Here is a 22,587-nt window from a genome sequence, read left to right on the forward strand (position 1 = left end):
CAAATAACTGGCTGAGCTAGTAGCATTACGACGATCATAATGGTAATTTCAGCCTGTGACCAAAACGCTACTTTTAAGTCGCCCATTTTAAATTGCAAGATAATATTATAAATTAAGATTTTAGTTAATTGAGGGGAATTATTTTAATCATGATGTCATTTTATTTTTAATGTTAATCTCTGCATTAAAATAAAAAATAATGATTTTATTAAATTTTTGTAATAAATTTGAAAACAATCGTTCTTAAATAAAGTGTAAGTAAATGCCGCAACGCTTTCAGCTGAATATATCATACGTTAGCAATTCAAAAATAAAGCAATAAAGTTAAATAAACTTTACTAAAAAATACAGATTTTACAGCTGTAAAATAAATTGTGCACTTTTTTGAACATGTTATACTAAAGAAAAGTTGACCAGTATACAATATTTAAGATTAGGAACGAAAATGGGAAGAAAAATCTTGAAAATTGATCGATGCACAAAGCTATGCTTCTTCCGTTACAAAATGTATCATATTGAGGAGCGCTGGCTGTACTAAATCTAGGACGTTCAATACCCTGAAAGAAATTAAATAAAAATTAGATATATTTGTTAAAATCTAAAAGTTAATAATAGCTTACCCTATAATCATTAATTTCTGAATGGAGATCTTCATCCGAATAACCTTTCATTGCTTTTGTCGCTACGGGTCCCATATAGTTATTAACAACAGCAAATTCCATTAACGACATAAATACAAACACTGAGCAACTTGACATCCATACATCAATTGCTTTAACATATGACACTGGTGGTAACGACTGTTGTGACTGCGTATTTTGGGTAGCTAAAAAACTTAATATTAGACACATTCAATAATTTCAGTTTCACTTTTCTTTGGACTATCTGTTATTATTGTTAGCTGTTAGTATTTATTCTTATGTATAGAGAAATAAAGCCTTAAAAACCAGACAGATTAATAAAAAAAATATTTCAAAATTTTTTCATTTTACTTTGTCTGTGCAAATGAAATAAAAATGATATAAAATAGTTGTTTTTATTAAGAACATTTATTTATATGCCTACTAGTTGCCCACCCGGTAGAAGAAAAATTTCTGGCCAAATAGAAAATTGTCATGCTAATTTATGTACAACATATGGTATGTAAATGATCTTGTATGATGAAGAGTAAGTTTTAATTGTATTACACTATTATTGCATTAATATTATATCAGTTCATGTAATCCTTTACCTAATGTTAATAAAGATGTAACACCAAGTGTTACTCGGGCAGGGATTGCTTCTGGTTTAATCCAAAATGATATCCAAGACATTACAACAATTAAAGCTGACGGAATATACGTGTGAAATAAATGATATCCTAATCGTCTTGTAAGGTTAAACACCACCGCCAAACATGTAAAGTTACCTGAAACATAAATAGTTAAGAAACCATTTCAGGTGTTCACTGTAGTCAGTACGTTTACCCAAATGCTACATTGAGATTTTCTTCAACATAATCTTACATTCATTTTGCTTAAAATATTTTTTATTGTAAATTAGCCGTGAAATTCAATTTAAATATGAATTTATACCTAAATTTATACAAACTAAAGTAGAATGAAGAATTATTTATTATATTTTACTTTAATAATTTATTTTTCACTTACCAGTGGAGTATTCTATTGTACAATCAGTTGTATAATTGTTAGATATATCAAGTTGAGGTAATTCTATTTCTGGATTAACAACCAATGGGTCAGTCATGTTCCATATAAAAACTAAATCATGGTTTGTATGAGACACTGAAATTGCAGGTTAATAAATTTAATTCTAATTCTAATATTGACTTACAGCTTTCAATCATCATTGTACATATTTGAGTGTCATGTGGATATGATTCAAATTTCATAGCACATGACAAAACTAAAGTCAACCTAAAATATAAAAATTAGCAGACATTCTATTGAAAATCTTTCAAGTCGTGATCAGTGCAACCACAGCACAGTACAGTACAAACTTCTAGCGGTACTAGTAATTTTGCAAAAGTTTTAAAATTTCCGTAAGCTACTAAAATTTTTTATAATCCAAACGCCCTAATCTAAAGCTCATATATCTTTGTATGAGATGATGCGATAACAAATATTTTGTATTAACAAATCAATTTATATTATTACAATGTGTTTCAAAACAATACTATTTATTTTATACTTACTTTGACATATAAAGAAGAGTTTTATCATGATACAGCCATAAATAGTGATTAGGTATTGTCATTTCATGAAACGTCACACTTTTGGCATTTTTAAAAAAGCAGTCTGGTCTCCATATACTATGTAACCAATCCACATCAAGAATACGATATTCTTCACTCATATTTTCTGGCAATCTAAGCCTATGATCCCTCCAGCTTTGTGCAAGAAATATGTCAGTTACGTATGTCTAAAATATTATTACTCTAATGAGAAATACTAATGTTTATCGAATTTCGTCTAGTCTTACGCTTGAATTTCATAGCGAAAAAAAGAAATACTTTTTTATTAAAAACAGATATTACAAACATAATATTTTCATTGAAATTGGACTAACTTCTGACGTCATCGATGCCCACAAACGACTAACACTGATTTTTCACTTTCACTTATATTTCTACCCTTTAATTTTGGATATATAAATTTTAATAAGGTTTTCTACATTATTATTGTCTGTCATATAAAAGTGCAGCACAAAAACAGTGCTAGAATCTAAGAAATCTCTCTATCTTTTTACTTCTGAATTCTATTATTATTATTATTCTAAAATCTGGAACTAACAATCAAGAACAAATCAAGTAATCACTTTTATATTTTATAGCCTTCAAATAATTATTTTGTTAAATTTCTATCAATATTATCTGAGTTTTTGATTATCTTAGCCACCCCTGACCATGTATTGCGTGGTCAGAATAGTGGAGTCGCTTTCTTTCCAAAAAATAAAATATAAAAAAAATATTTGTTATATTAAAACGAAACAATTACTTACCATCGACTCCTCGTTTATAGAATCCAAAGAAAGAACTGTGACATGAAAATAAACGGTTGTGGGTTGTCCTTGATATTTAGGAGCTCTATTTTTGTCATAATTTTTTGGTTTTAGAGGCAAAATATCTCTAAGCGACAAACTATGTTCCTCAGCATATTTTCTATGTCTTGAATGATTTCTGAAATTCACTAGCATTAATCTATATACATTACAGTCAAAATTCCTCACATTTCGTTCGACGACACGAATCTTGAAATTAAATATAAAAAAACCAATACAAACACATTCATACTGAAGATACCTTCATATAAATAAAACAGAGCTTTATAAACATGAAAAACACCCTTCACACAATAATTAAATTACGTTATAATAGGCTTAGTAATATGCACAACATTAGTTAGTCTGCATATAATAATCCCTGAATTCCATCTTTTAAAATGGGATAATATTAGATTTAAAACTGATATAACTCAAAATGTTGTTATATCAAAGCTATTTATAAATTACTTGTATGAAAGTTTTTATTAAGTATTACGGTAATAAAACAAATTATAAAATTGCTCTAACTGTCATGAATAAAAGCACTATTCTGTTCCAACATTGGATATAATAAAATTTTAGAAAAGGGGTCCATCTAAACTATTAATCGTCGATCTGTTAGGTCTCTAATTACTCAAATTAAAAGGTTTAAAAAGATGTACTCTTTGCAATTTACGAAATGAATAAAAATAAATAAAAAATAAATTTTATAATTTTATTTAAAAACAAAATAATGTTTATACAAAAGCACACAATAAATTAACGCTACTCATACAAAATTCAAAAAGTCTTTTAAGTACACAACAAATGAACATGCTATATAAATGCCAAACTTATATAATTTTAACCACAAAATATATAAAAATATAGTCATACATATTCTAGACACAAATTAATTAAATTAACATGAAAATATATAATCTCAAAATCTTTCGAGAAACTCATTTTAAGCTTTATATTTAACATATACCTAGGGCCATTTCAATTAATTCAATATTAATTCTCTATTGAAATTCTGATTACCCTCCATATAACCATCAGATCTTACTTCTTTAAGATCCATTAAAAATATCAGCATCAGGAAATTCTTAGTATGCATATAAATGCACTTGATATTAATCATAATATTTTACAAGTTGCCCCTTAAGTAAAAACCAAGTGACAAATGAGATGCTAATTAAAATGACAAGTTTTCAGTGTATGTACACTATTTGTACATAAACTGTTACGTTCGAAATATTACATATGTTATTTATGTAAGATTTAACATTACTGTCTAAGTCTAGTATGTAATTAAGTTATGTAAATATACATATACATATACATAATAGCTAAAAATTTATTATAATGCATGTAGGAGTTCAGATTAGTAATTATCACATTGAAAGTTGACTGTTGAGTTCTGATGTTAGTCCTGTGAAGTATCACTATTGATCCATCCTATTAACAAATAAAGACAGTTTATTATTTTGAAAATACCTGGTTAGTTTTCTGAATCTTAGTCAACAGAATTGATCAAACTTACCTGATGTAAAATATAATAAATATTTAAGTATTGTTGCTAGTTGCCATTGTTACAAACATCTGTTGGAAATCAGCTAATTCTTGTCCTAATAGTTCAATCCCTTGACCGAGTTGACGCGGAGTTTCTGAAGGTTTCTCAACCGGCGCCACGGTTGGCTTCTTCTTATCTTGCTCTCCAGGATCTGTTCTACGACTGGGAGCACTTTTACTCGGAATGATTGGTTTGTTGGGTGGTATTGGCGGAGGAACTCCTCGGCCGACTGCTAAACCTTTTTTGGGTGGAGTCTGAGGTGCGGTCGACGGCTGAAACTGTGCATGAGCTGCATGGAAAGCTGCCTTTCCAGGTGTCCTTATCGTGGATGTCTGAGATGTCGAGACTCCTCCAGATGGATTAACCTAAAGTAGTAACTAAATTTAGACTTAAGAATAACAATTTATCTTAATATATTCTTATATTCAGTAATGGACAGACTTTTACTTTATTGATACGAGAAACCTGTCCGAATATATAGCGTCTGTATAAAAATATTGGTAAAAAATCTGCATTTCAAAAAATGAATTAATTCATATTAAAGTATATTTAATTTCAAATAAGAAAACGGTAATTCAGGGTATATAATACCTTAGTTAATGGTGCTGTGGGTGTCATTGCAGTTTGTCTTAGAACTTGTCCTGGTATCACAGATTGTGCTATACCAGTAGCTACAAAATAAACATTTTACTATTGAATAAATCGAGTATTAACTATTTCGTACTCGGTCCAGAAACGGGAACACTAGATACAGTTGACGTTGGTTGCACTACTTTAGCTACACTACTTAACATTGGAGTTGTACTTTCACAAGGTAGAGTGGCTGTTGACCTATACACCTCACATTCGGCTTTTAATTTTTGAATTTCAGCTTCCAATTCTTGACATCTTTCTTCTTTAGCTGCAAGTTGGGCTTTGAACGCCTTTCTCTCTACCTCATAAATATGTGATTGATTTTCCAATTCAGCTTCCATTTGAAGACTTTTTTTACTTTCCTCTTCAAGTCCTTCAGCCATGCTATCAATTCGTGACTTTTCTTCTGTTAAAATCTGAAATATGCTATTATTTATAACATATACATTACTTTTGCTTTGCGACTTTTTGTAATGCTATAATCAATTAGCAATACATGTTCTGATTCATCAGGGTAATAAAAATCATTTAATATACCTGGGCCAAATCCTCACTTCTTTTTCTTTCTTCTATATATTTTACAATTATTTTTTTACGTTCAGCTAAGAGAAGCAAAACTATTTGCTTTTGCCTTGCTCTTTCTTCATCTGCCATTTCCGCTTGTTTTTTCAGATCTTTTTCAAATTTCTTCCTTGTATTTTTTTCCAATTCTAATTCCTGCCGTAATCTTGTCCTTTCTAACTCTAAACCATATGTGATGTCATCTCCTTGAGCAGTATCATGTTCATGTTTACACTTTTCATCTTCCAATTCTTGTATAACCTTTAATAAAATATTTAAAACTGGTAGAAACTAACTTTTTTTACACTACAATTCATTTGTTCACAAAATTTCATGTCACTATATTATACCTTTCAAACAAGTTAATTTATACGTGTATTACATTTCTTGTAAAAATGTTTTGCCCTGAGTATATTCTTTTTAGTATTACTGTATGTATTTTGACTTCACTTACTTTTTAAGAATTGTGTTTTTAAATCTTTATGTAAATAATTTAAAAACTTTAAATTCAAAACTAAGAATATTCAATAGGAGGAAAATATAATATAATTTTAATAAAGGTTTTAAAAAATAAAAAATCCCACCCACTTATTACTTTACTAAATCCATACATAAATGGAAAGAGAAACATTGGCTTTATTATTACCTTTCTATGTTTAATTTCAGCTTCCTTAAGTATATTAACCATATGTTGATGTGCCCAACGTTGCTGCAAAGCCAGTTGCTCTAATGCTTGCAATTGATGATCAGCAACACTTGTCATATTTTTCTCAGAATATGGTACCTTAGCAGAAGGTCCATCTGCAATACTATCCCTTAAAAGTGCTGTATAGGGATCTGAAAACACAGCTGGTCTGTACCGTCCAACATTTACCACTTGCTTCAACTTCTCAGACTAAAAATAATATACATTGCACATTCTCTTCAAGACAAAAATTAAAGTAATAAAAATACCAAACAGAATAGTAATAAGAAAAATAATTGAATTTATTTAAATTTTGGATTATAACTTATTTTATCATTTATATATAATGAATAAAATGCATTTATAATAACCTATTAAAAATTAGCAACATTGCACACTTCACTGCCAAAATTGAGTTGTCTGTTGATAATTACCAAAACATAATTCATAAAAATCAATCAGACACTTCCATAACATACAATACTTTGCACTTAAAATTAATGTTATTTACTAATTAATCTCTTAATCTTGTTGGTTCCTTAAAATAAAAAGAATTTCAATTGCAGAAAATAAATTTTTCCAAAATTTAAATTGGAATAATTAAATTGTCATTTATGTAATGAGTGTTGAAAATAATATTTACCTTCAATGCTGCAATTGCTATGTCCCTGGCTTGGATTTCTCCCTCAAAATATGTTACCAATTTAATTAAATCATTTTTTGATAGTTCCATCTTGGGATTTCTCTATATAACAGAGAGAAACAACAAAGTTAAACAAAACAAACAAAACAAAAACAAAAAAACACTTAACATACCTTTAGGGTATTACTACTGGTATTATTTCTGTCTAATGGTTCAAACTGATTTATTTCTTGAGACGAGCCGCCTTGTTGTTCAGGAACGGCACTCAACGGGGCTCCGTAGCCCAAACTTAAACCACTCAACCAACCATTCTGATTATTATTAGTAGCCATATTGACTACTTGCTAGATAATAAATATGTTTTCTAGTATATTATGCTAAAACGAAAAACATATTCTTCTGTAGGTATCGAGAAATCACCCGCAACGTTCCCATGGTTTAAAATGTTATTAAAAATCACTAAGAAGATGTTTTTAGGTTATTGTAAAAGAATCGATTACCATTCAGGGTATTTCTGTGGTAACGTTGGTATTCCTTAACCATTAATGTAAATTTTAAGTCGTTTGTAAATAAATTTGAAAAAATTACAATTGCCAATTACAATTGTTTTTTAAAGAAAAATTATTTTATTTCATTTAACAATGTCAGCTGTATTCCGCAACCCCTGTTACATTCATGTAATCAATACATTACTCATCCAATACAGTCGCATTAGATAAAGATGAACGAATCTTTTTTATACCCCTGGTACTTATAATTAATGAAGCAGTTTAGATAAATTAAATTCAGTATTTTTGAATCCTACCTTTTCAGATTTTACTGAAATTTTTAATTGGTACGCCAAACTGTGTCGTCACAAATGTTCAACACATGATTTAGATTCGAAATGTGGAACGCGAGATTTATCCTGGTTTCTAAAATGAAAGAATTATACTAGATAAACCCTTTTCACAGGGTTAAAATAAGATTTTCTACTTTCTTTCAGTGTATTGGCCACATATAAAAAACGTTGGGTGATTTACATCGGACTATTTTGACTTCGGAGATGCCATGATACACTGGGAGATGCCTTTGACATTTTTTCTTGGCACCTAATACATTCCAATTTCCATAAAAAACATCATATTTATCTTCTATAATGTTTTTGTTTTCGTACGCTTATGATAAATAGGGTTTTATATTTTTGTACTTTTATTTCAATTAATAGTTTCTAATATATGGCCTAAATTCTCATTTATCTTAATTATAGAATAAATATATTACATTATTTAAAACGTTTATTAAAAAATTGACATTTGTCATAAATAGTATAACAATTATCACAATTAGAATGTTTAAATTATTATGGTAATGTAAAACAATACTGTTTATTAAGAAACTAGATAGATTTTAAGATATTGAATTTTTAAGTGTTAGAACAGGCCATAATAAACCTAAAGATCCAATTAAGTATGTAGTTGAAGATCCTACACTCCAAAATGCAATACTGGCAAATATAGGACCGAATGCCCTAGCAAGAGCTCCTAATGATCTAAATATACCCATGACAGTTCCTTTCTCTTGTTCACTACCATACTGTGATGCAATAGTCATGAGACATGGTACTACAAGAGCAGTTGCTAAAATAAAAGAAAACAAAAATAAATTTGACAAAACATACAACAATAATAGGTAATAGATAAAAAACACACTCAGATATCAGTTGATAGGAATAACTTAATACTTACAGACTGCAAATAAAAATAATCCCAAGTATAACATGTATGGACCTTGTGCAAGACCTACACTAATAAAGGAAGGAATTATCAACCACAGTCCCAGGACTGCAGTCTTCCTCATTTTGGTTGGTGCTAATTTTCTTACATAACTTCCTTGGACCAATGCCATTGTTAACCCAATGATGAAGAACATCCATCCTTGTTGCATGGAATTGTAATTAAAAATGTGATGTGTTAAAAATGTTAGAGTAAATTCTAAACCACTGTAGATAAATAGATAGACAAAATATACTCTTCCAATTCGCCTTAATTCTTTTAAATCATTGTTTGATATATTTGTTACTGTAGCAAATTGAAATAGATCTCTTAAGTTTATTAAAGCTTTGGCATTTTGTAAACTGTTTTTTAAACTCTTAGCTCGTTTGTTCTAAAATACAAAAAAAAAATACTTGTATTTAATTATGATGAGAATAATTACAATCAGTCTTACCGCAGGTAGACTCTCTTTAAAATACACAGAGAAGAACAGCAAATCCGCGATACTTAATGAGAATGCAAATAAAGCTGGGATTATAAACCATTGTCCTGTTTCTTTTTTTGCTAGAACAGCAAAGAATGCTCCTATTAATGGTCCTACTATAAATCCCAGAGAAAATGCTATTCCTACTAGTGCCTGAAAAAAAAAAAAAATGAAAATTGTCAGTTAACACATTTATTTGTGTATGTAATCTCATCATAATATATGGAAAAAAATATATCCCACCAATATCGAAAATCTGAAGAGATAAACTGTAAAAATATATTTTTTCTAAAATATAAGAATAATTTTGGACACTGATGGATCAAATTTGAAAATAAGATTTTTAAATTGGATATTTAAATGTAATCACAGAAAGAAAACTTTTGAAAACTAAAGTATAAGTTAAATACTTCTTTGGTTGTCATGGTTGTCATTATGATTTCAGTACATTTTATTCTATAATTTAAAATATTCGCCAATAAACATTACCATTCCTATTCCTCTTGTATTCATCGAAGAAACATCTGCAATAATGGCCATACTTAAGGAAACATTTCCTTTACTTATTCCACCTAAAAATCTGGCTATGATAAATAGAACCAAATTATTTGATAAAGCCCATAAAACATATGATGAGGATATTCCTATCTTAAATAAAAAAAATATTGTAGAATGTAAATAGTTATAATAGGAAGCTGTACTTACCATACACATAATCATAACAGTTTTTCTTCCAATAACATCGGATATAGCACCAACAATTGGGGAAGCTATAAATTGTAAAAAACTGAACATTGATCCAAGAAAACCTCCAAACAAGACTGAACTAAATTTTTCTGGTGCACCAACAGCTTCTTGAAAATATTTTATTTTGTTTGTTAACCATGTGTATAGTCCTGTATTGTCATTTGTTCTATAATGTTCCAATAAGGAAGGAAATAATGGTAATATTATGGTAAATGCCAGTAAATCAAGTAATAAGGATATAAACACTATGTACACTGTTGGATTCACTGTTTCCTTTATTTTTTTGGACATCTTTCCTTCCAATATTGTGGGTACTAGATGAGGTTTGTCTGATTCAACAAGTTACTTTCTATTTTTTAGTCACCAACTTAGCCTACTTTTATTAAAATTTTAAAACAATATTAGACATTTATATATAAAAAATAGTCATTTTTATGAAAATGTTACATTTATTTTATTTTTTATATATACATATAATTTACAATTTTCTGGTTAGATTATATATTTAATTTTGTTTGTTTACTAATGGCAGACCTTTTCATCTCTTTCTAAAGGTTAATTTACATTTCTTGTGACGAGTCCGGAACTATGTAGGTAAATGCTAAATATATATTAATTATATAAATTTGAGATATCTAATTTTGTTTTATTAATATTTCTAAGAAGCACATTATACGAAAATAATATATAAAAAAATTCAAATAAATAGACGTTTCATTGAACAGGTAACTTGTATTATTACACCTGCGCCTGTGCTCACATATTGTGGGGAATTTCATGTTTCCCCAAATTTAAATAAAACGGTAAAATTTTCAAATAGTTTCAGTATTTTAATAAAATTTGATGCATTATAATTGTTATATTATCATTATATATAAAACAATTTTAATTGTAAATATCATTTGGACATAACGTAGGATCTATACAACAAAATAATTGTTTATGATTTTTGTGATATTGGCATTACTTAATTCTCGCCATTTTATCAATAACCACTAATTTTGTTTTGAGGCTTATTCTCAGGATTTACAGTTTGAAATGATTGTTTACTTAAATCTTGTTGTTACCTAAAATAAACAAATGATTTCAGAGGATATGAGCATTTGGTATGTATGTTACATGTATTTAAAATAATCGTGGATAAACTGAATATTTATGATCAAGTTATTTTTGTTTATTTTTCAATATGTGTATACAAACATATAATTTTCATTTCAAGTGTTACGTTATAATTTGTTGTTATTAATATTGTCACTGAATATATGAATTGTTAATTAATTCAACATATAAAATTAATGAAATCTTATTTTGAAACACCTACCTACATGTAACAATACTCCTACTAATGTGTGGGTTTTTTTCAAATAAAGTAATGTTAATAAGTCATACATAATATTAATTTGTGGCTTAATGTATTTTAGTTCACCTGTTAAAAGAAAAAAACCAGATCACAATATGGACCAGTTTGAAAATGTTTTGATAAATGCTTCAGAATTTATCAAAGGTAAAGTGTATATAAATTATTGATATGAATAATATTGTTGATTACTATTTTAGGTCGGTTATATTTTGTATCATTAAATACAAATGTTAAGCCCAAATCAACGACAGCTGTTCATTACTTTGGTGTGGATACAGAATTAAACTATGACAGCTTTTATCTTGACTTTGGGCCACTAAATTTGGCAATGCTATATCACTATTGTATAAAACTAAAAAGGAAGTTAAGTAATCCAGCATTTTACAATAAAAAAATTGTACATTTTACTGGAGATGATAATCAAAAAAGGGTCAATGCTGCATTTCTTATTGGAGCATATGCTGTAAGTGTCGATATAACCTCTTATTTTAATTTTACATTGTTTTTAACTTTTTTTAGGTAATGTATTTACAGTTTGAACCAGAACAAGCACATGACATTTTAGTTCATGATTCGTCGAAAGAATATTTAAAATTTAGGGATGCTTCAATTGGGGAGCCATACACACTTTCCCTATTGAATTGCTTAAGAGCCATAAAGAAAGCATATACGTATGGGTTCTTCAATTTTGACAGCTTTGACTTTTTAGAATATGAACATTATGAGCAAGTTGAAAATGGTGATTTCAATTGGATACTTCCTAACAAATTCATTGCATTTTGTGGACCTCACAACAGATCAAAGCTAGACAGAGGTTATCCAATACATTCACCTGAAACATATTTTTCTTACTTTAGAAGACATAAAGTTAGCACAATTATACGATTGAATAAGAAGACATATGATTCAAATAGATTTGTACAAGCTGGATTTGATCATAAGGATTTATACTTTGTGGATGGTGGGACACCAAGTGAAAGGATTCTCAATCAGTTTATAAGTATTTGTGAAAATGCCCGTGGTGCTGTAGCAGTTCATTGTAAAGGTTAGAAAGATATATCTTGTTGTTCTGTAAATTGTAATAGTTTAAGTAAAAAATTTAAATAGAGTGTTCTCTTTATTTTGTGATAAATTTAGAATAGCAAGTCAAAATTGCTATTTGTGAATGAACAACACACAATTTCTTTTGTTACAGCTGGGCTTGGGAGAACAGGATCGCTTATTGCATGTTATATAATGAAACACTACAAATTTACTGCAGAAGAAACGATAGCCTGGATAAGAATTTGTCGCCCTGGTTCAATTATTGGCCACCAACAAACTTGGCTGCAAGAGTATGTATATCTCTTAACATATGGCAATTTGTTTCTTTTTTAATATTAACCATTTATTTTAGAAAACAAAAAGTTATGTGGGAGGCTGGAGAAATTTATCGTAAAAGGCATGGTATGTCAGCACCAATCAAACACACACATGGTATTTACAGTACGGCAAATACCAGTCTAAACAAAAATGTGGATAATGTGACGGGGATTATGAAAAAAGTTGACTGTATGGAAATAAAAGATACTGATGAAGAGTTTCATTCTGAAGAAAATAGCATAACTCAAGGTGACAGGCTAAATGAAATTAAAGCACAGCGAATCAGAACAAAACCGCCGGGAACAAACTTGTAAGTTAATATGTAAAGATGTCTGAAAACTACCATTTAGTATTCAAATCTTAAATTTTTTGGGGTCAGTCTAAGACATAATTTCTTTCATCATTTCCAAAAATAACCATTATTTGGATATTTGGAAGAATATGAATATGAATATGAACCACTTTGCTGCAGTAGTCATTATGCTAATGCGCAATGTGCTTATACTTTCATACTCAGACATAACAGAGAGAAGCTATGCTGTGGAGTTGGGAAGTATTCCCAAGTATAGTGGTGAACAAATTTACAAGAAACTTATTATAATATTTAATTATGCATGATTAACTAGTTAAATAATAGATCAAATTTATCAAGAATTGTATGAAACTATGTGATTCCAAAGGTTCCTGCATGGCCTAAGACATGAAAGATGTTATATCACATTTACACCAAACATTTTTTAAAATTAACGGATATAATTGTAATTACTTGTATTCACTTATTCAAAATATGATTTTGTTTTTAAGTTTTTTCAACTAAAAGTTGAAGAGTGATTCCAAATATATTTTCTTAACACAAAACGGTTTATAATTTTACTTATTTATTTAGGTTTTGAATTTATTTTAGATTGTTTTATTTATAAAAATTATGTGTCTTACTAGAATTTTGTTGAACATGTTACGTTAAATTTTTTGATTATATCAATGATTTAATATTTGAATAAACCATACATTTAAAAAATTATAGTTTTTTTATTCCCATAAAATAATTATTTGTTTCTTGAAAATCTGTTTTTCGCACTAGTTGCCTTGCTTCTCTCACTACACAGTAATCTTTAATTGATATATCAAAAATTCTTTCACAACTATTGGTTATGAAAAGTTTCTATATATATTTTTTCACTACTATACATATATTTGTCCATGCTACTGATTCTGCATCGTAAATAACCTGTGTGCATCACCGTTCGCAAACCACATTTAATAAAATTAAGTAATATTTTCTCTTTATATGTAGTTTAGAGTAATACAGATTTTAAAAAAGGTAAAATGAATAGATCTCAAGGAATAACTTTTAAAAAATTATTGAAGTGCAAAGTAAAATCCTAATGTTTTATTTAATTTATAGGACAGAGCACAGATCACAAAAAAGTCATAAGGTATCCATAAATACGAGTAGTGGTGCGACAATGGTATTGCGAGGCGGAAAAATATTAGCCGGAAGTGGACGATCGACCGGTCCTACAAGTACAAAAGTGTTTACAAAAAGGTTGGTTTAAAATTGCACAGAGTAGAGCTTTACAATGCCAATGTTTTACTTACTTCGCATGGATATGCAATGCATGTTTTTTGTGTAAACTTTCAGTTCATTTCTTAGTTGTTTTTCTGTATTTACACAACTTTTTTTGTTAGTTTTAATTTTATCTGTTATACAGTCATTGCTTGTGTATTGTTATTTACGGTGGCACCTAAATATATTCCCGGCAATTTTATCCCGGACAAAGGATCCTCATATAAATAAATCCACATTGGTAATATTTTCAAAAAGTGGAATTTTTTGACAAAACTTTAGTTGAATGTTTCAGTTCATGTACAAAATAGACTAGTACAGAAAGTAAGTAGATAATTTATAAACTATAAACTAATCGATAATTATTTGGATAAGTCAATAAAAGCTTCCAGTATTATATATTAATATTTATATTAAGTAATAATATTCAATATGGAGGAAACTGAACTTGCAGAATGTCCTCTTCCCTCTGCAAGGTACGTGAAAATAAGATAACTCGATGTGAAAAACAATTTCGATTTGCTATTTAGATATATATATAACTCTAACATGATAACGAACCAAAAGACAAATTTAAAATTGCAACGACGCTTTGCCTTAGCTGTTGTGATTTTCAGACATAAATCATATGAATATCTTATGTCTCGAAATTTGTTGAAATATCAAATATTATTAGTATTAATTAAGTGCTTAAATTAAATGTTACTCATTTAATCAATAGAAATTTCTTGGTATATTTATTCCTTAGAGTTAAAATTTAGAAGCAATAGCTGCTATTGTATATATTAGTTTAGAATCATAGTTTATTTTAACTAAATTCTATATGAATGTGGAGATGTTTTTGTGGAATAATATTGTGTAGAAATTAATTTGCTGGGATTTTTCCTTAAAGTATATTTATTGAATGGAATATATTTAGGTGAAACTGTTACATAGTTAATATCTATATTTTTTATAATTTAGTAGTAATTTTAGATTTTTTACTACTCTGTTGATTTTTGATTTGTGTTTTCCAAAATAGTAAGGTGGTGTAATTTTTATTATAGTACTAATAACAGTTATTTGCAAAAAGTTTATGCAGTTTCTAGTTTTAATAAAAATAGGTGATATTACAAACGAATTCATATATTTTCTAAATTAACTAATGATAGATTAGAAAATATTAATAAATTATAAATAAACAGAAATAATGTTTCTTAGAATTTTCATTCTTTCCCAATTAATAATTTAAATTTATTAACAAAATGTGTATTATGAATTTATCTGTAATCAAGAGTGTAAGTTAAATTTTATTTTATGTTGTACTCTTTTATATTTACGTTATTATACAAAATTTTCGTAATAAATTACAGAACATATTTCTTTTTAAAAGAAAGAAGTATAGTAATCACAAATACACATCACATAAAAATTAACTCTTCTGTAATAATTCGACAATTTTACGCACCTTATTACTACGACGTGGATTACTTCAATCTAAAGGGAAAGAAAACCTCATTTGGACGGCTTGGATTATTATGCGACCCTCGTACTATAGTATAAACAATATAAATATGTTCTCAAAAATACTTTTCCTGCACTCTCATCTAGATTTTGATTATAATACTATGGGACATTTTTAGTAGAAACTTATCTGATTAAGTTTAAAAAAAATTAGCACATGCAGTCCAGTAGAAATATTGAACATACCATATTTTGATTTGTAACATGATAAAATCTCTTTGAAAGAAAATACATGATAAAATAGAAGGTGAAATTATGAAAAATGTAAAGGTTAAGGCTTTCGTGACCCTTGTTTCCATATCTATATTTGTTCGGGTTTATAGGTCGAAGTTTGTTTCTGCATCTTCAGAGGTCTGATTTGGTTCATGTCACTTTGACGTCTGATTGACAACTAAGGCCGTTATTATCTGCTTACCGATATTGATGTTTTTGAGCATTGGTGTCCATATTTTATCAAGCTTTAATGTTTCTTCTTTTCTGTTGAGGTTGTTTCTGTATTTCAATTGCTTTCCTAATCATTCGGTTGTGATACCCACTTGTCGAAGTAAGCAATTGTGTATCTTGGAATTTTATCTCATGATTTCCATCTAACAATGCATGTATGTTCAGCTACAGCAGACTTGTCTGATTGTCCTGGTTTGCAGTTTCGTTTGTGTTCTTTACTCCTAGTCCCTGTTGAACGTTTTGTAATACCGAGGTATACTTTCCCGCAAGAACATGGTAAGTGGGATATCCCTGAAGTTGTTTGATAGTCTCTCCTATCTTTGGCAAATCTGAGACTGTGTTGAATATCGGTAATTTTTATATGTATGGGTGAAAAGATTTACCAATCGTGGGTTCACTAGGTGGATCTTTATTATTAATATTTTACGTCTTATTTCTCAGCGTTTGTATCCGTTGGCCTGTAGTGTTTTTTCCAAGTGTTCTTGTTCTTCTACGAAATAGTGTGTGGCACAAATCCTTTTGGCTCGTTCGGTTAGTGTTTTGATGACCACTTGTTTTTGAATAGGATGATGGTTAGATACTTATGGTATGCGGTATATCTCAGAAGCTGTTTGATGGTCTCTCCTATCTTTGGCAGATGTGAGACTGTGTTGAATCTTCCTTGTTGGTATAAAAACAGTATGAATGTTATGTTTTAATAAGATTTTTCTTATTCTCTTGGCAACCTGAAAAAACGTCTGTACTTGCAAAAGGTGGAAACTTTGCCATTACTCTTAGTGAAATATGGGTAGAGGATTTAATTACCAATACTGAGGCTGCCATTAGAACTTTACCAGAAAATGTAGCCCAAAATATCCGCATAGGAACTTACAATATCCTAATGAAGGCCAAGCCACTGACAAGCAACTTACAAGTATGGAGTGCCGATCCAACACAGATAAAGCTAAAAAACACTAACCTCCTAATAAAGAAATCATCCATACCAGCAGTTATCCAAAAACAATTAATCAAATCAGAAGCACTTCCACTTCGCTTATATGATCTGTCCAAAATACATAAGGATAATGTACCACTCCGACCCATCGTTAGTACTTCTGGGTTACCAACATATAACTTAGCAAGTATCTTACCATATTGCTACAACCTCATGTTGGAAACACCCCAACCTTTATCAAAGTTTCCACTTATTTTGATGAGGTATTGAAAGGATTACATCTTGATGTAGAAGATAGACTGGTCAGTTTCAACAAATATTTCCCTCAGATTAGAGATGTGTCGGTATTTTAATACCGCGATTTTGGAGCGGTATTTTCGTGAAACGGTTCACTCGCACTCCCAGCGACGAAATAACTAGTTACTGAGGAACGAGGCGATTGCCTAAATCGTTGTCCCGGACGAGCATAGTCAAATCGCCAAAGTTTTAGTTCGTTATCGTTTCAATATCGCGATTCGCGTTACAGATCGTTCCGTATAATATAAATTCAAACATTGATTATTGAATCATCATAGTTCATGATATGTGAAAAAAACATTTTTTGTAAAATAAATTATTTTATTTACCAATATAAAAAATTAATATAAAATAATAATTCTATTTAAAATTTAATTAAAAATAATAAAATACATAACAAAAGCTAAACAATACATATGAATTTACAAATTTAGTTTATAATTTAGGAACAATATTACTAATATTAAAAAGTAAATATTTGAAATATTGAATCAATTATTTATATTTTATTCCCGTTAAAAAATCTTTTAAACTCATACTCACTCATTTAACTTAATAATATCCGAGTTATAACTATCAGATAATCTATCGTATTTAAAACAACCCTTAGTAATTATTTTAAAATCGTTTTAATTTTAATTTATTATAGAAATTTTTATATTTATTTGCTATTCGGTGCTTTAGCAAATAAAATCTATTTTAAATATAAAGAAAATATTTTTAAAATACGCATATAAAAACGCAACAAACAAACATAAAGAAAATAGAAAAGACAAAAATAAAATATATTATTAATGTAAATTCAAAAAAAAACAAAAATTAAATTTAGTTACCTTAAATTGATTTTATTCAACTTTAAAGTTTGTTTGTTAAACGTTAAAAAAAAAACGTTAAACACTGTGAATTACTTGGGGCACTAGTTGTTTCTTAAATACAGTGGTAAGATGATCGAAGTCAAGTTAATTAAATTAAAAATTACGTCTTCAAAATATTGTCGCGATATTTGTGGAACCGCTATTGCCATCTCTACCCCAGATATAGATATGGATCTTTTCCGTACGTGCCTTACTGAAAGCTATTTCGTTTGGGACAACAAATTGTACGAACAGACTGACGGATTAGCAATGGGCAGTCCTCTTAGTCCAGTGATCGCCAATTTCTTTATGGAAAAATTCACAATGGAATTGGAGAAGGAAAACCAAATACCTTTTTTGGATGTCCTAGTAAAAGAGTGGGTGAATGTTTAGACCATACATTGTACCGAAAATCAACACAACCTACACAAGTATCTAACCATCATCCTATTCAAAAACAAGTGGTCATCAAAACACTAACCGAACGAGCCAAAAGGATTTGTGCCACACACTATTTCCTAGAAGAACAAGAACACTTGGAAAAAACACTACAGGCCAACGGATACAAACGCTGAGAAATAAGACGTAAAATACTAATAATAAAGATCCACCTAGTGAACCCACGGTAATGGTATATCTTTTCACCCATACATATAAAAATTACCGATATTCAACACAGTCTCAGATTTGCCAAAGATAGGAGAGACTATCAAACAACTTCAGGGATATCCCACTTACCATGTTCTTGCGGGAAAGTATACTTCGGTACTACAAAACGTTCAGTAGGGACTAGGATTAAGGAATATAAACGAAATTGCAAACTAGGACAATCAGACAAGTCTGCTGTAACTGAACATGCACTGTTAGATAGACAGATAAAATTCCAAGATACACAATCACTTGGCTCGACATCTGGTTATTACATTAGGGATGAAATTGAAACATTGAAGCTTGATACAATATGGACACCAGTGCAATTGTCTAAGTTGTCATTTAGTTGTCAATCAGATGTCAAAAAGACACGAACCAAATCAGACTTCTGAAGATACTAGCCACTCGTGCTAGCGAAACGTCAGGAAATAATTCCAACAAACGTCGATCTACAAACCCGAAAAATGTTTTCTCTTCATTTCATATTCAATAAACATTAACAGTAAAATCAACATCTTTCTACATGAAATAGATTTAAATATACAAAAATTTCAATAAAAGCAAGTGTTGTGGGTGGAGCCTTCTACAAGTTAAATAAGTTGTCATTGAATTTTCTTAGAAGAGGTTTTCCAGATGTCATTTGAAATTAACACTTGGTTATAATATTATATTTGGATACAGGTAAGTTTTTTTAAGAAAGAAAGATAAATGCAGATGTGTCAAACTATCTAATACCCAATATAAATTCAAATACTTTTTTATACGAATTATATCCTTATTCGTGAAGATATTGTTGGCCACAGTGGTTAGGTCTATTTTAATAAAATCACGTTCTTTTAAATGCCTAATGTTAAAATTAATTTTTTAATGAATATGATTTTAGGAGGTAAGTTAATTTTTGTTAAAGGTGAGGTTAATTATTTATAACATACATTACATAAGAAACTAAACTTTAATTGTTTAGTAACAAATTAATTAATGTGTGCTTGAACAAATAAAATAATCCAAGCTTTTAACCCAAAATATTTTTTGAAATTTGTAAATTGATAAATCCTTAATAATTTGTGACTAGTCTCTGTCAATTTCCCATCTGGAAACAAAAATTTAAATAAATAAATAAAATTTATTGTTAAATTGTAATTATATAAGTTTAAAAACAATGTGCCTAAATACATAAAGTTTGTAGGAAATTTTCTTATTATCTAGGCCAGGAAACAGATTTTTCCTTAAAGGAAATCATTTGATATTTTGCTAAAACATTACTTAAAATTAGAAAAGTGGAAGTACATTTGGACAACTCCGAAGAACAACAGATCACAGATGTTGAAGATTTTAATTAAGGTCAGTGGTATTTCTTTTCCTGGAAATATTACACATATCTAATAGTATATTCAAGACATAAGAATAATGCTAAATTCAGACTTGTTGGTCTTACATGTCTTACCCATATATTGAAGGCATCTAAAAAAATGTTTGTTTAATTTTATAAAATGATCGTATAATAATATAAATATTATTGTTAAAGTTAATCTTAACAGTGTCCAAAAAAAAGTTTATGAAATCATATCTATAGTTACTCATCTTTTTGAGTTGAAAGTTTAGATTTTTAGTCAAGCAATATTAAAATTTCATATTTTTGGTATATAATATAATCTATTAGATAAATAATAATAATAATAATAATAATAATAATAATAATAATAATAATAAAATAGGTATACGAGGGCTGTGTGATAAGTGACAAGCCTTTACCAAATATAGAGAAATTTTTGTGTAGTTTAGTTTTTCATTGGTAGTTATTTAAATAAACTGCTATAATTACTCAACAATTAAAAAATGGTGATAAAGATCTTTTAATTAAGCATATAAAAAATATGGATGGTAGGTTCATGATCTCATTTTATAATTAATTATTGGAAAATCCTTTCAATGATGCATGTATAGAATAAAATTACTAATCTGATTGTTTGTTTTTCTCATCAATATTTTTTGTTTATTTTAGTATTATTAACATACATTTAACGCGACTAGCATAGCAATATATTGAATAGCAATATTCATATAGATGTAATCAAGTTTTATATTGTTTGTTTTAATATTTTGCTTTGTTCAACAGAATTGAATCTAAGGACAGCCAGGTGAGACGAATTCAACGGAAGATCTTGACACCTCCAGCCAATAAACTAGTACTGATCGAAGACAGCAAACGGACGGTGAAAAAAAAAGAATCACCATGGTTAAGTAAAAATTATGGCATTAAAAATGGTGTGACGTTCCTAACTAACGACGATAAATTAGTATTAAAGCGGGGTAAACGAACACTTGCTTTGGAAAAAGACAAAAGCAGTTCTCGATCTATTAAAGTTCTTCGGCGATCACATGGGCAGGTAAAGGATCCAGAGAAAAATGATGAAAAATTGCATTTACCTTCAGTAAAGATAAATAAGACACTTTAAATTCGTAAATGTTTCAACAAATTATATATTATTTTATCTTTTGTTTCAAAAAAGTTTATTTGTACAAGATACAACCCGTCCCGATTTTCACTGTATATTCATTGTCAAAAATACTCCATAACATAAGAGACTTCTAAAGACACTAAAAAACCGAGTTCTATTCTCAATTTGAAAGATATTTTTTATATTAGTCTAAAATATATAGTGTGGCCCAATTAAGAATCACTTTCATAATATTTTTACCGATTTATCAACTCGATTTCAGTGAATAATAAATGTAGCATGGTAAAGATAGAGTCTTTTATTTTCCTTTGATCATTTTAACTAGTTCATTAAAATCGACTTAATAAATAAAGTTAAGGGCCCATCTTAAAAGGACCACACTATATGAAGTCTCAAATGTAATATTAACAACGAAACCAGGAAAAATTATCTTCACAAAGTCACAATTTAAATTTAAAACCGTTTAATTTTCTAGGAAAATTGTTAATGTAAGCAAATTTAGCAACTAATTAATGAAAGCAAATTTGTTCACATATTGTTTCCTTTATTACTATGTTATTAGGGTTTATCGACTGTTTGCAAAATTGGAAAGCTCTTATAGAGTAAAAATTTCTCTAATGTTATTGTTCATTGTTCTGTATGTAGTTTTTATTACAATGTGTGTGAAGTACAATATTAATACTGTTACACAAATATTGTTTGTTTTATTTGTAATAATGTAATGTATACTTATAATATATCATTTTAAATTACTAGTTTATTTTATTGTAATTTTTTCTCATTGGCAAGATTTCTCTACTGTTACCTTCTTTGAGAAATTAGTTTCAGTTTGGTTCAGTTAAATTTGATGTCAAAGACAAAAGAAGGAATAGACACCTACATAAACCTGAATCTTATTATTCCATTAAGTTTTAGAAATCAAATTATAAGAACCATCGTAATTTCTTAAATAGTAGATCTTTAGCAACGTAGTCCACCAAACTTTATATATCTTATATCGTAAGGTCAAAATGTGTACCAAAATAAACCTTTCAAAAGCCAATACGGAAGTT

At 28.8% G+C, this 22,587-nt stretch overlaps 4 protein-coding genes across 4 annotated transcripts; 1 reads left to right on the plus strand and 3 right to left on the minus strand.

The window, feature by feature from the left end:
- Nucleotides 1-3: 3 nt before the first annotated feature.
- LOC109600634 (glycine receptor subunit alpha-2) lies at nucleotides 4-3,290 on the minus strand. The gene is made up of 8 exons (XM_020016807.2): nucleotides 3,229-3,290; nucleotides 3,001-3,178; nucleotides 2,195-2,421; nucleotides 1,834-1,916; nucleotides 1,650-1,784; nucleotides 1,232-1,408; nucleotides 621-826; nucleotides 4-557 (listed from the first exon to the last, which is right to left on the minus strand). The coding sequence occupies exons 1-8, from the start codon at nucleotides 3,288-3,290 to the stop codon at nucleotides 399-401; spliced, it is 1,227 nt and encodes a 408-aa protein (XP_019872366.1). The 3' UTR covers nucleotides 4-398.
- A 453-nt stretch (nucleotides 3,291-3,743) lies between these two features.
- Nucleotides 3,744-7,615, minus strand: LOC109600635 (CTTNBP2 N-terminal-like protein). The gene is made up of 8 exons (XM_020016808.2): nucleotides 7,293-7,615; nucleotides 7,120-7,221; nucleotides 6,438-6,686; nucleotides 5,768-6,052; nucleotides 5,322-5,646; nucleotides 5,189-5,268; nucleotides 4,568-4,962; nucleotides 3,744-4,482 (listed from the first exon to the last, which is right to left on the minus strand). The coding sequence occupies exons 1-7, from the start codon at nucleotides 7,449-7,451 to the stop codon at nucleotides 4,591-4,593; spliced, it is 1,572 nt and encodes a 523-aa protein (XP_019872367.1). The 5' UTR covers nucleotides 7,452-7,615; the 3' UTR covers nucleotides 3,744-4,482; nucleotides 4,568-4,590.
- A 774-nt stretch (nucleotides 7,616-8,389) lies between these two features.
- LOC109600640 (major facilitator superfamily domain-containing protein 10) lies at nucleotides 8,390-10,797 on the minus strand. The gene is made up of 5 exons (XM_020016817.2): nucleotides 10,063-10,797; nucleotides 9,847-10,005; nucleotides 9,328-9,510; nucleotides 8,847-9,264; nucleotides 8,390-8,738 (listed from the first exon to the last, which is right to left on the minus strand). Exons 1-5 carry the CDS (start codon nucleotides 10,393-10,395, stop codon nucleotides 8,509-8,511), a joined length of 1,323 nt encoding a protein of 440 aa, XP_019872376.1. The 5' UTR covers nucleotides 10,396-10,797; the 3' UTR covers nucleotides 8,390-8,508.
- A 288-nt stretch (nucleotides 10,798-11,085) lies between these two features.
- LOC109600639 (dual specificity protein phosphatase CDC14C) lies at nucleotides 11,086-22,287 on the plus strand. The gene is made up of 8 exons (XM_020016816.2): nucleotides 11,086-11,210; nucleotides 11,526-11,608; nucleotides 11,662-11,927; nucleotides 11,984-12,509; nucleotides 12,660-12,798; nucleotides 12,861-13,136; nucleotides 14,232-14,372; nucleotides 21,193-22,287. Exons 1-8 carry the CDS (start codon nucleotides 11,185-11,187, stop codon nucleotides 21,530-21,532), a joined length of 1,797 nt encoding a protein of 598 aa, XP_019872375.1. The 5' UTR covers nucleotides 11,086-11,184; the 3' UTR covers nucleotides 21,533-22,287.
- Nucleotides 22,288-22,587: the final 300 nt, after the last annotated feature.

Source organism: Aethina tumida, chromosome 1 (genome assembly GCF_024364675.1).
Source record: "Aethina tumida isolate Nest 87 chromosome 1, icAetTumi1.1, whole genome shotgun sequence".
NCBI classification, from domain to species: domain Eukaryota; kingdom Metazoa; phylum Arthropoda; class Insecta; order Coleoptera; family Nitidulidae; genus Aethina; species Aethina tumida.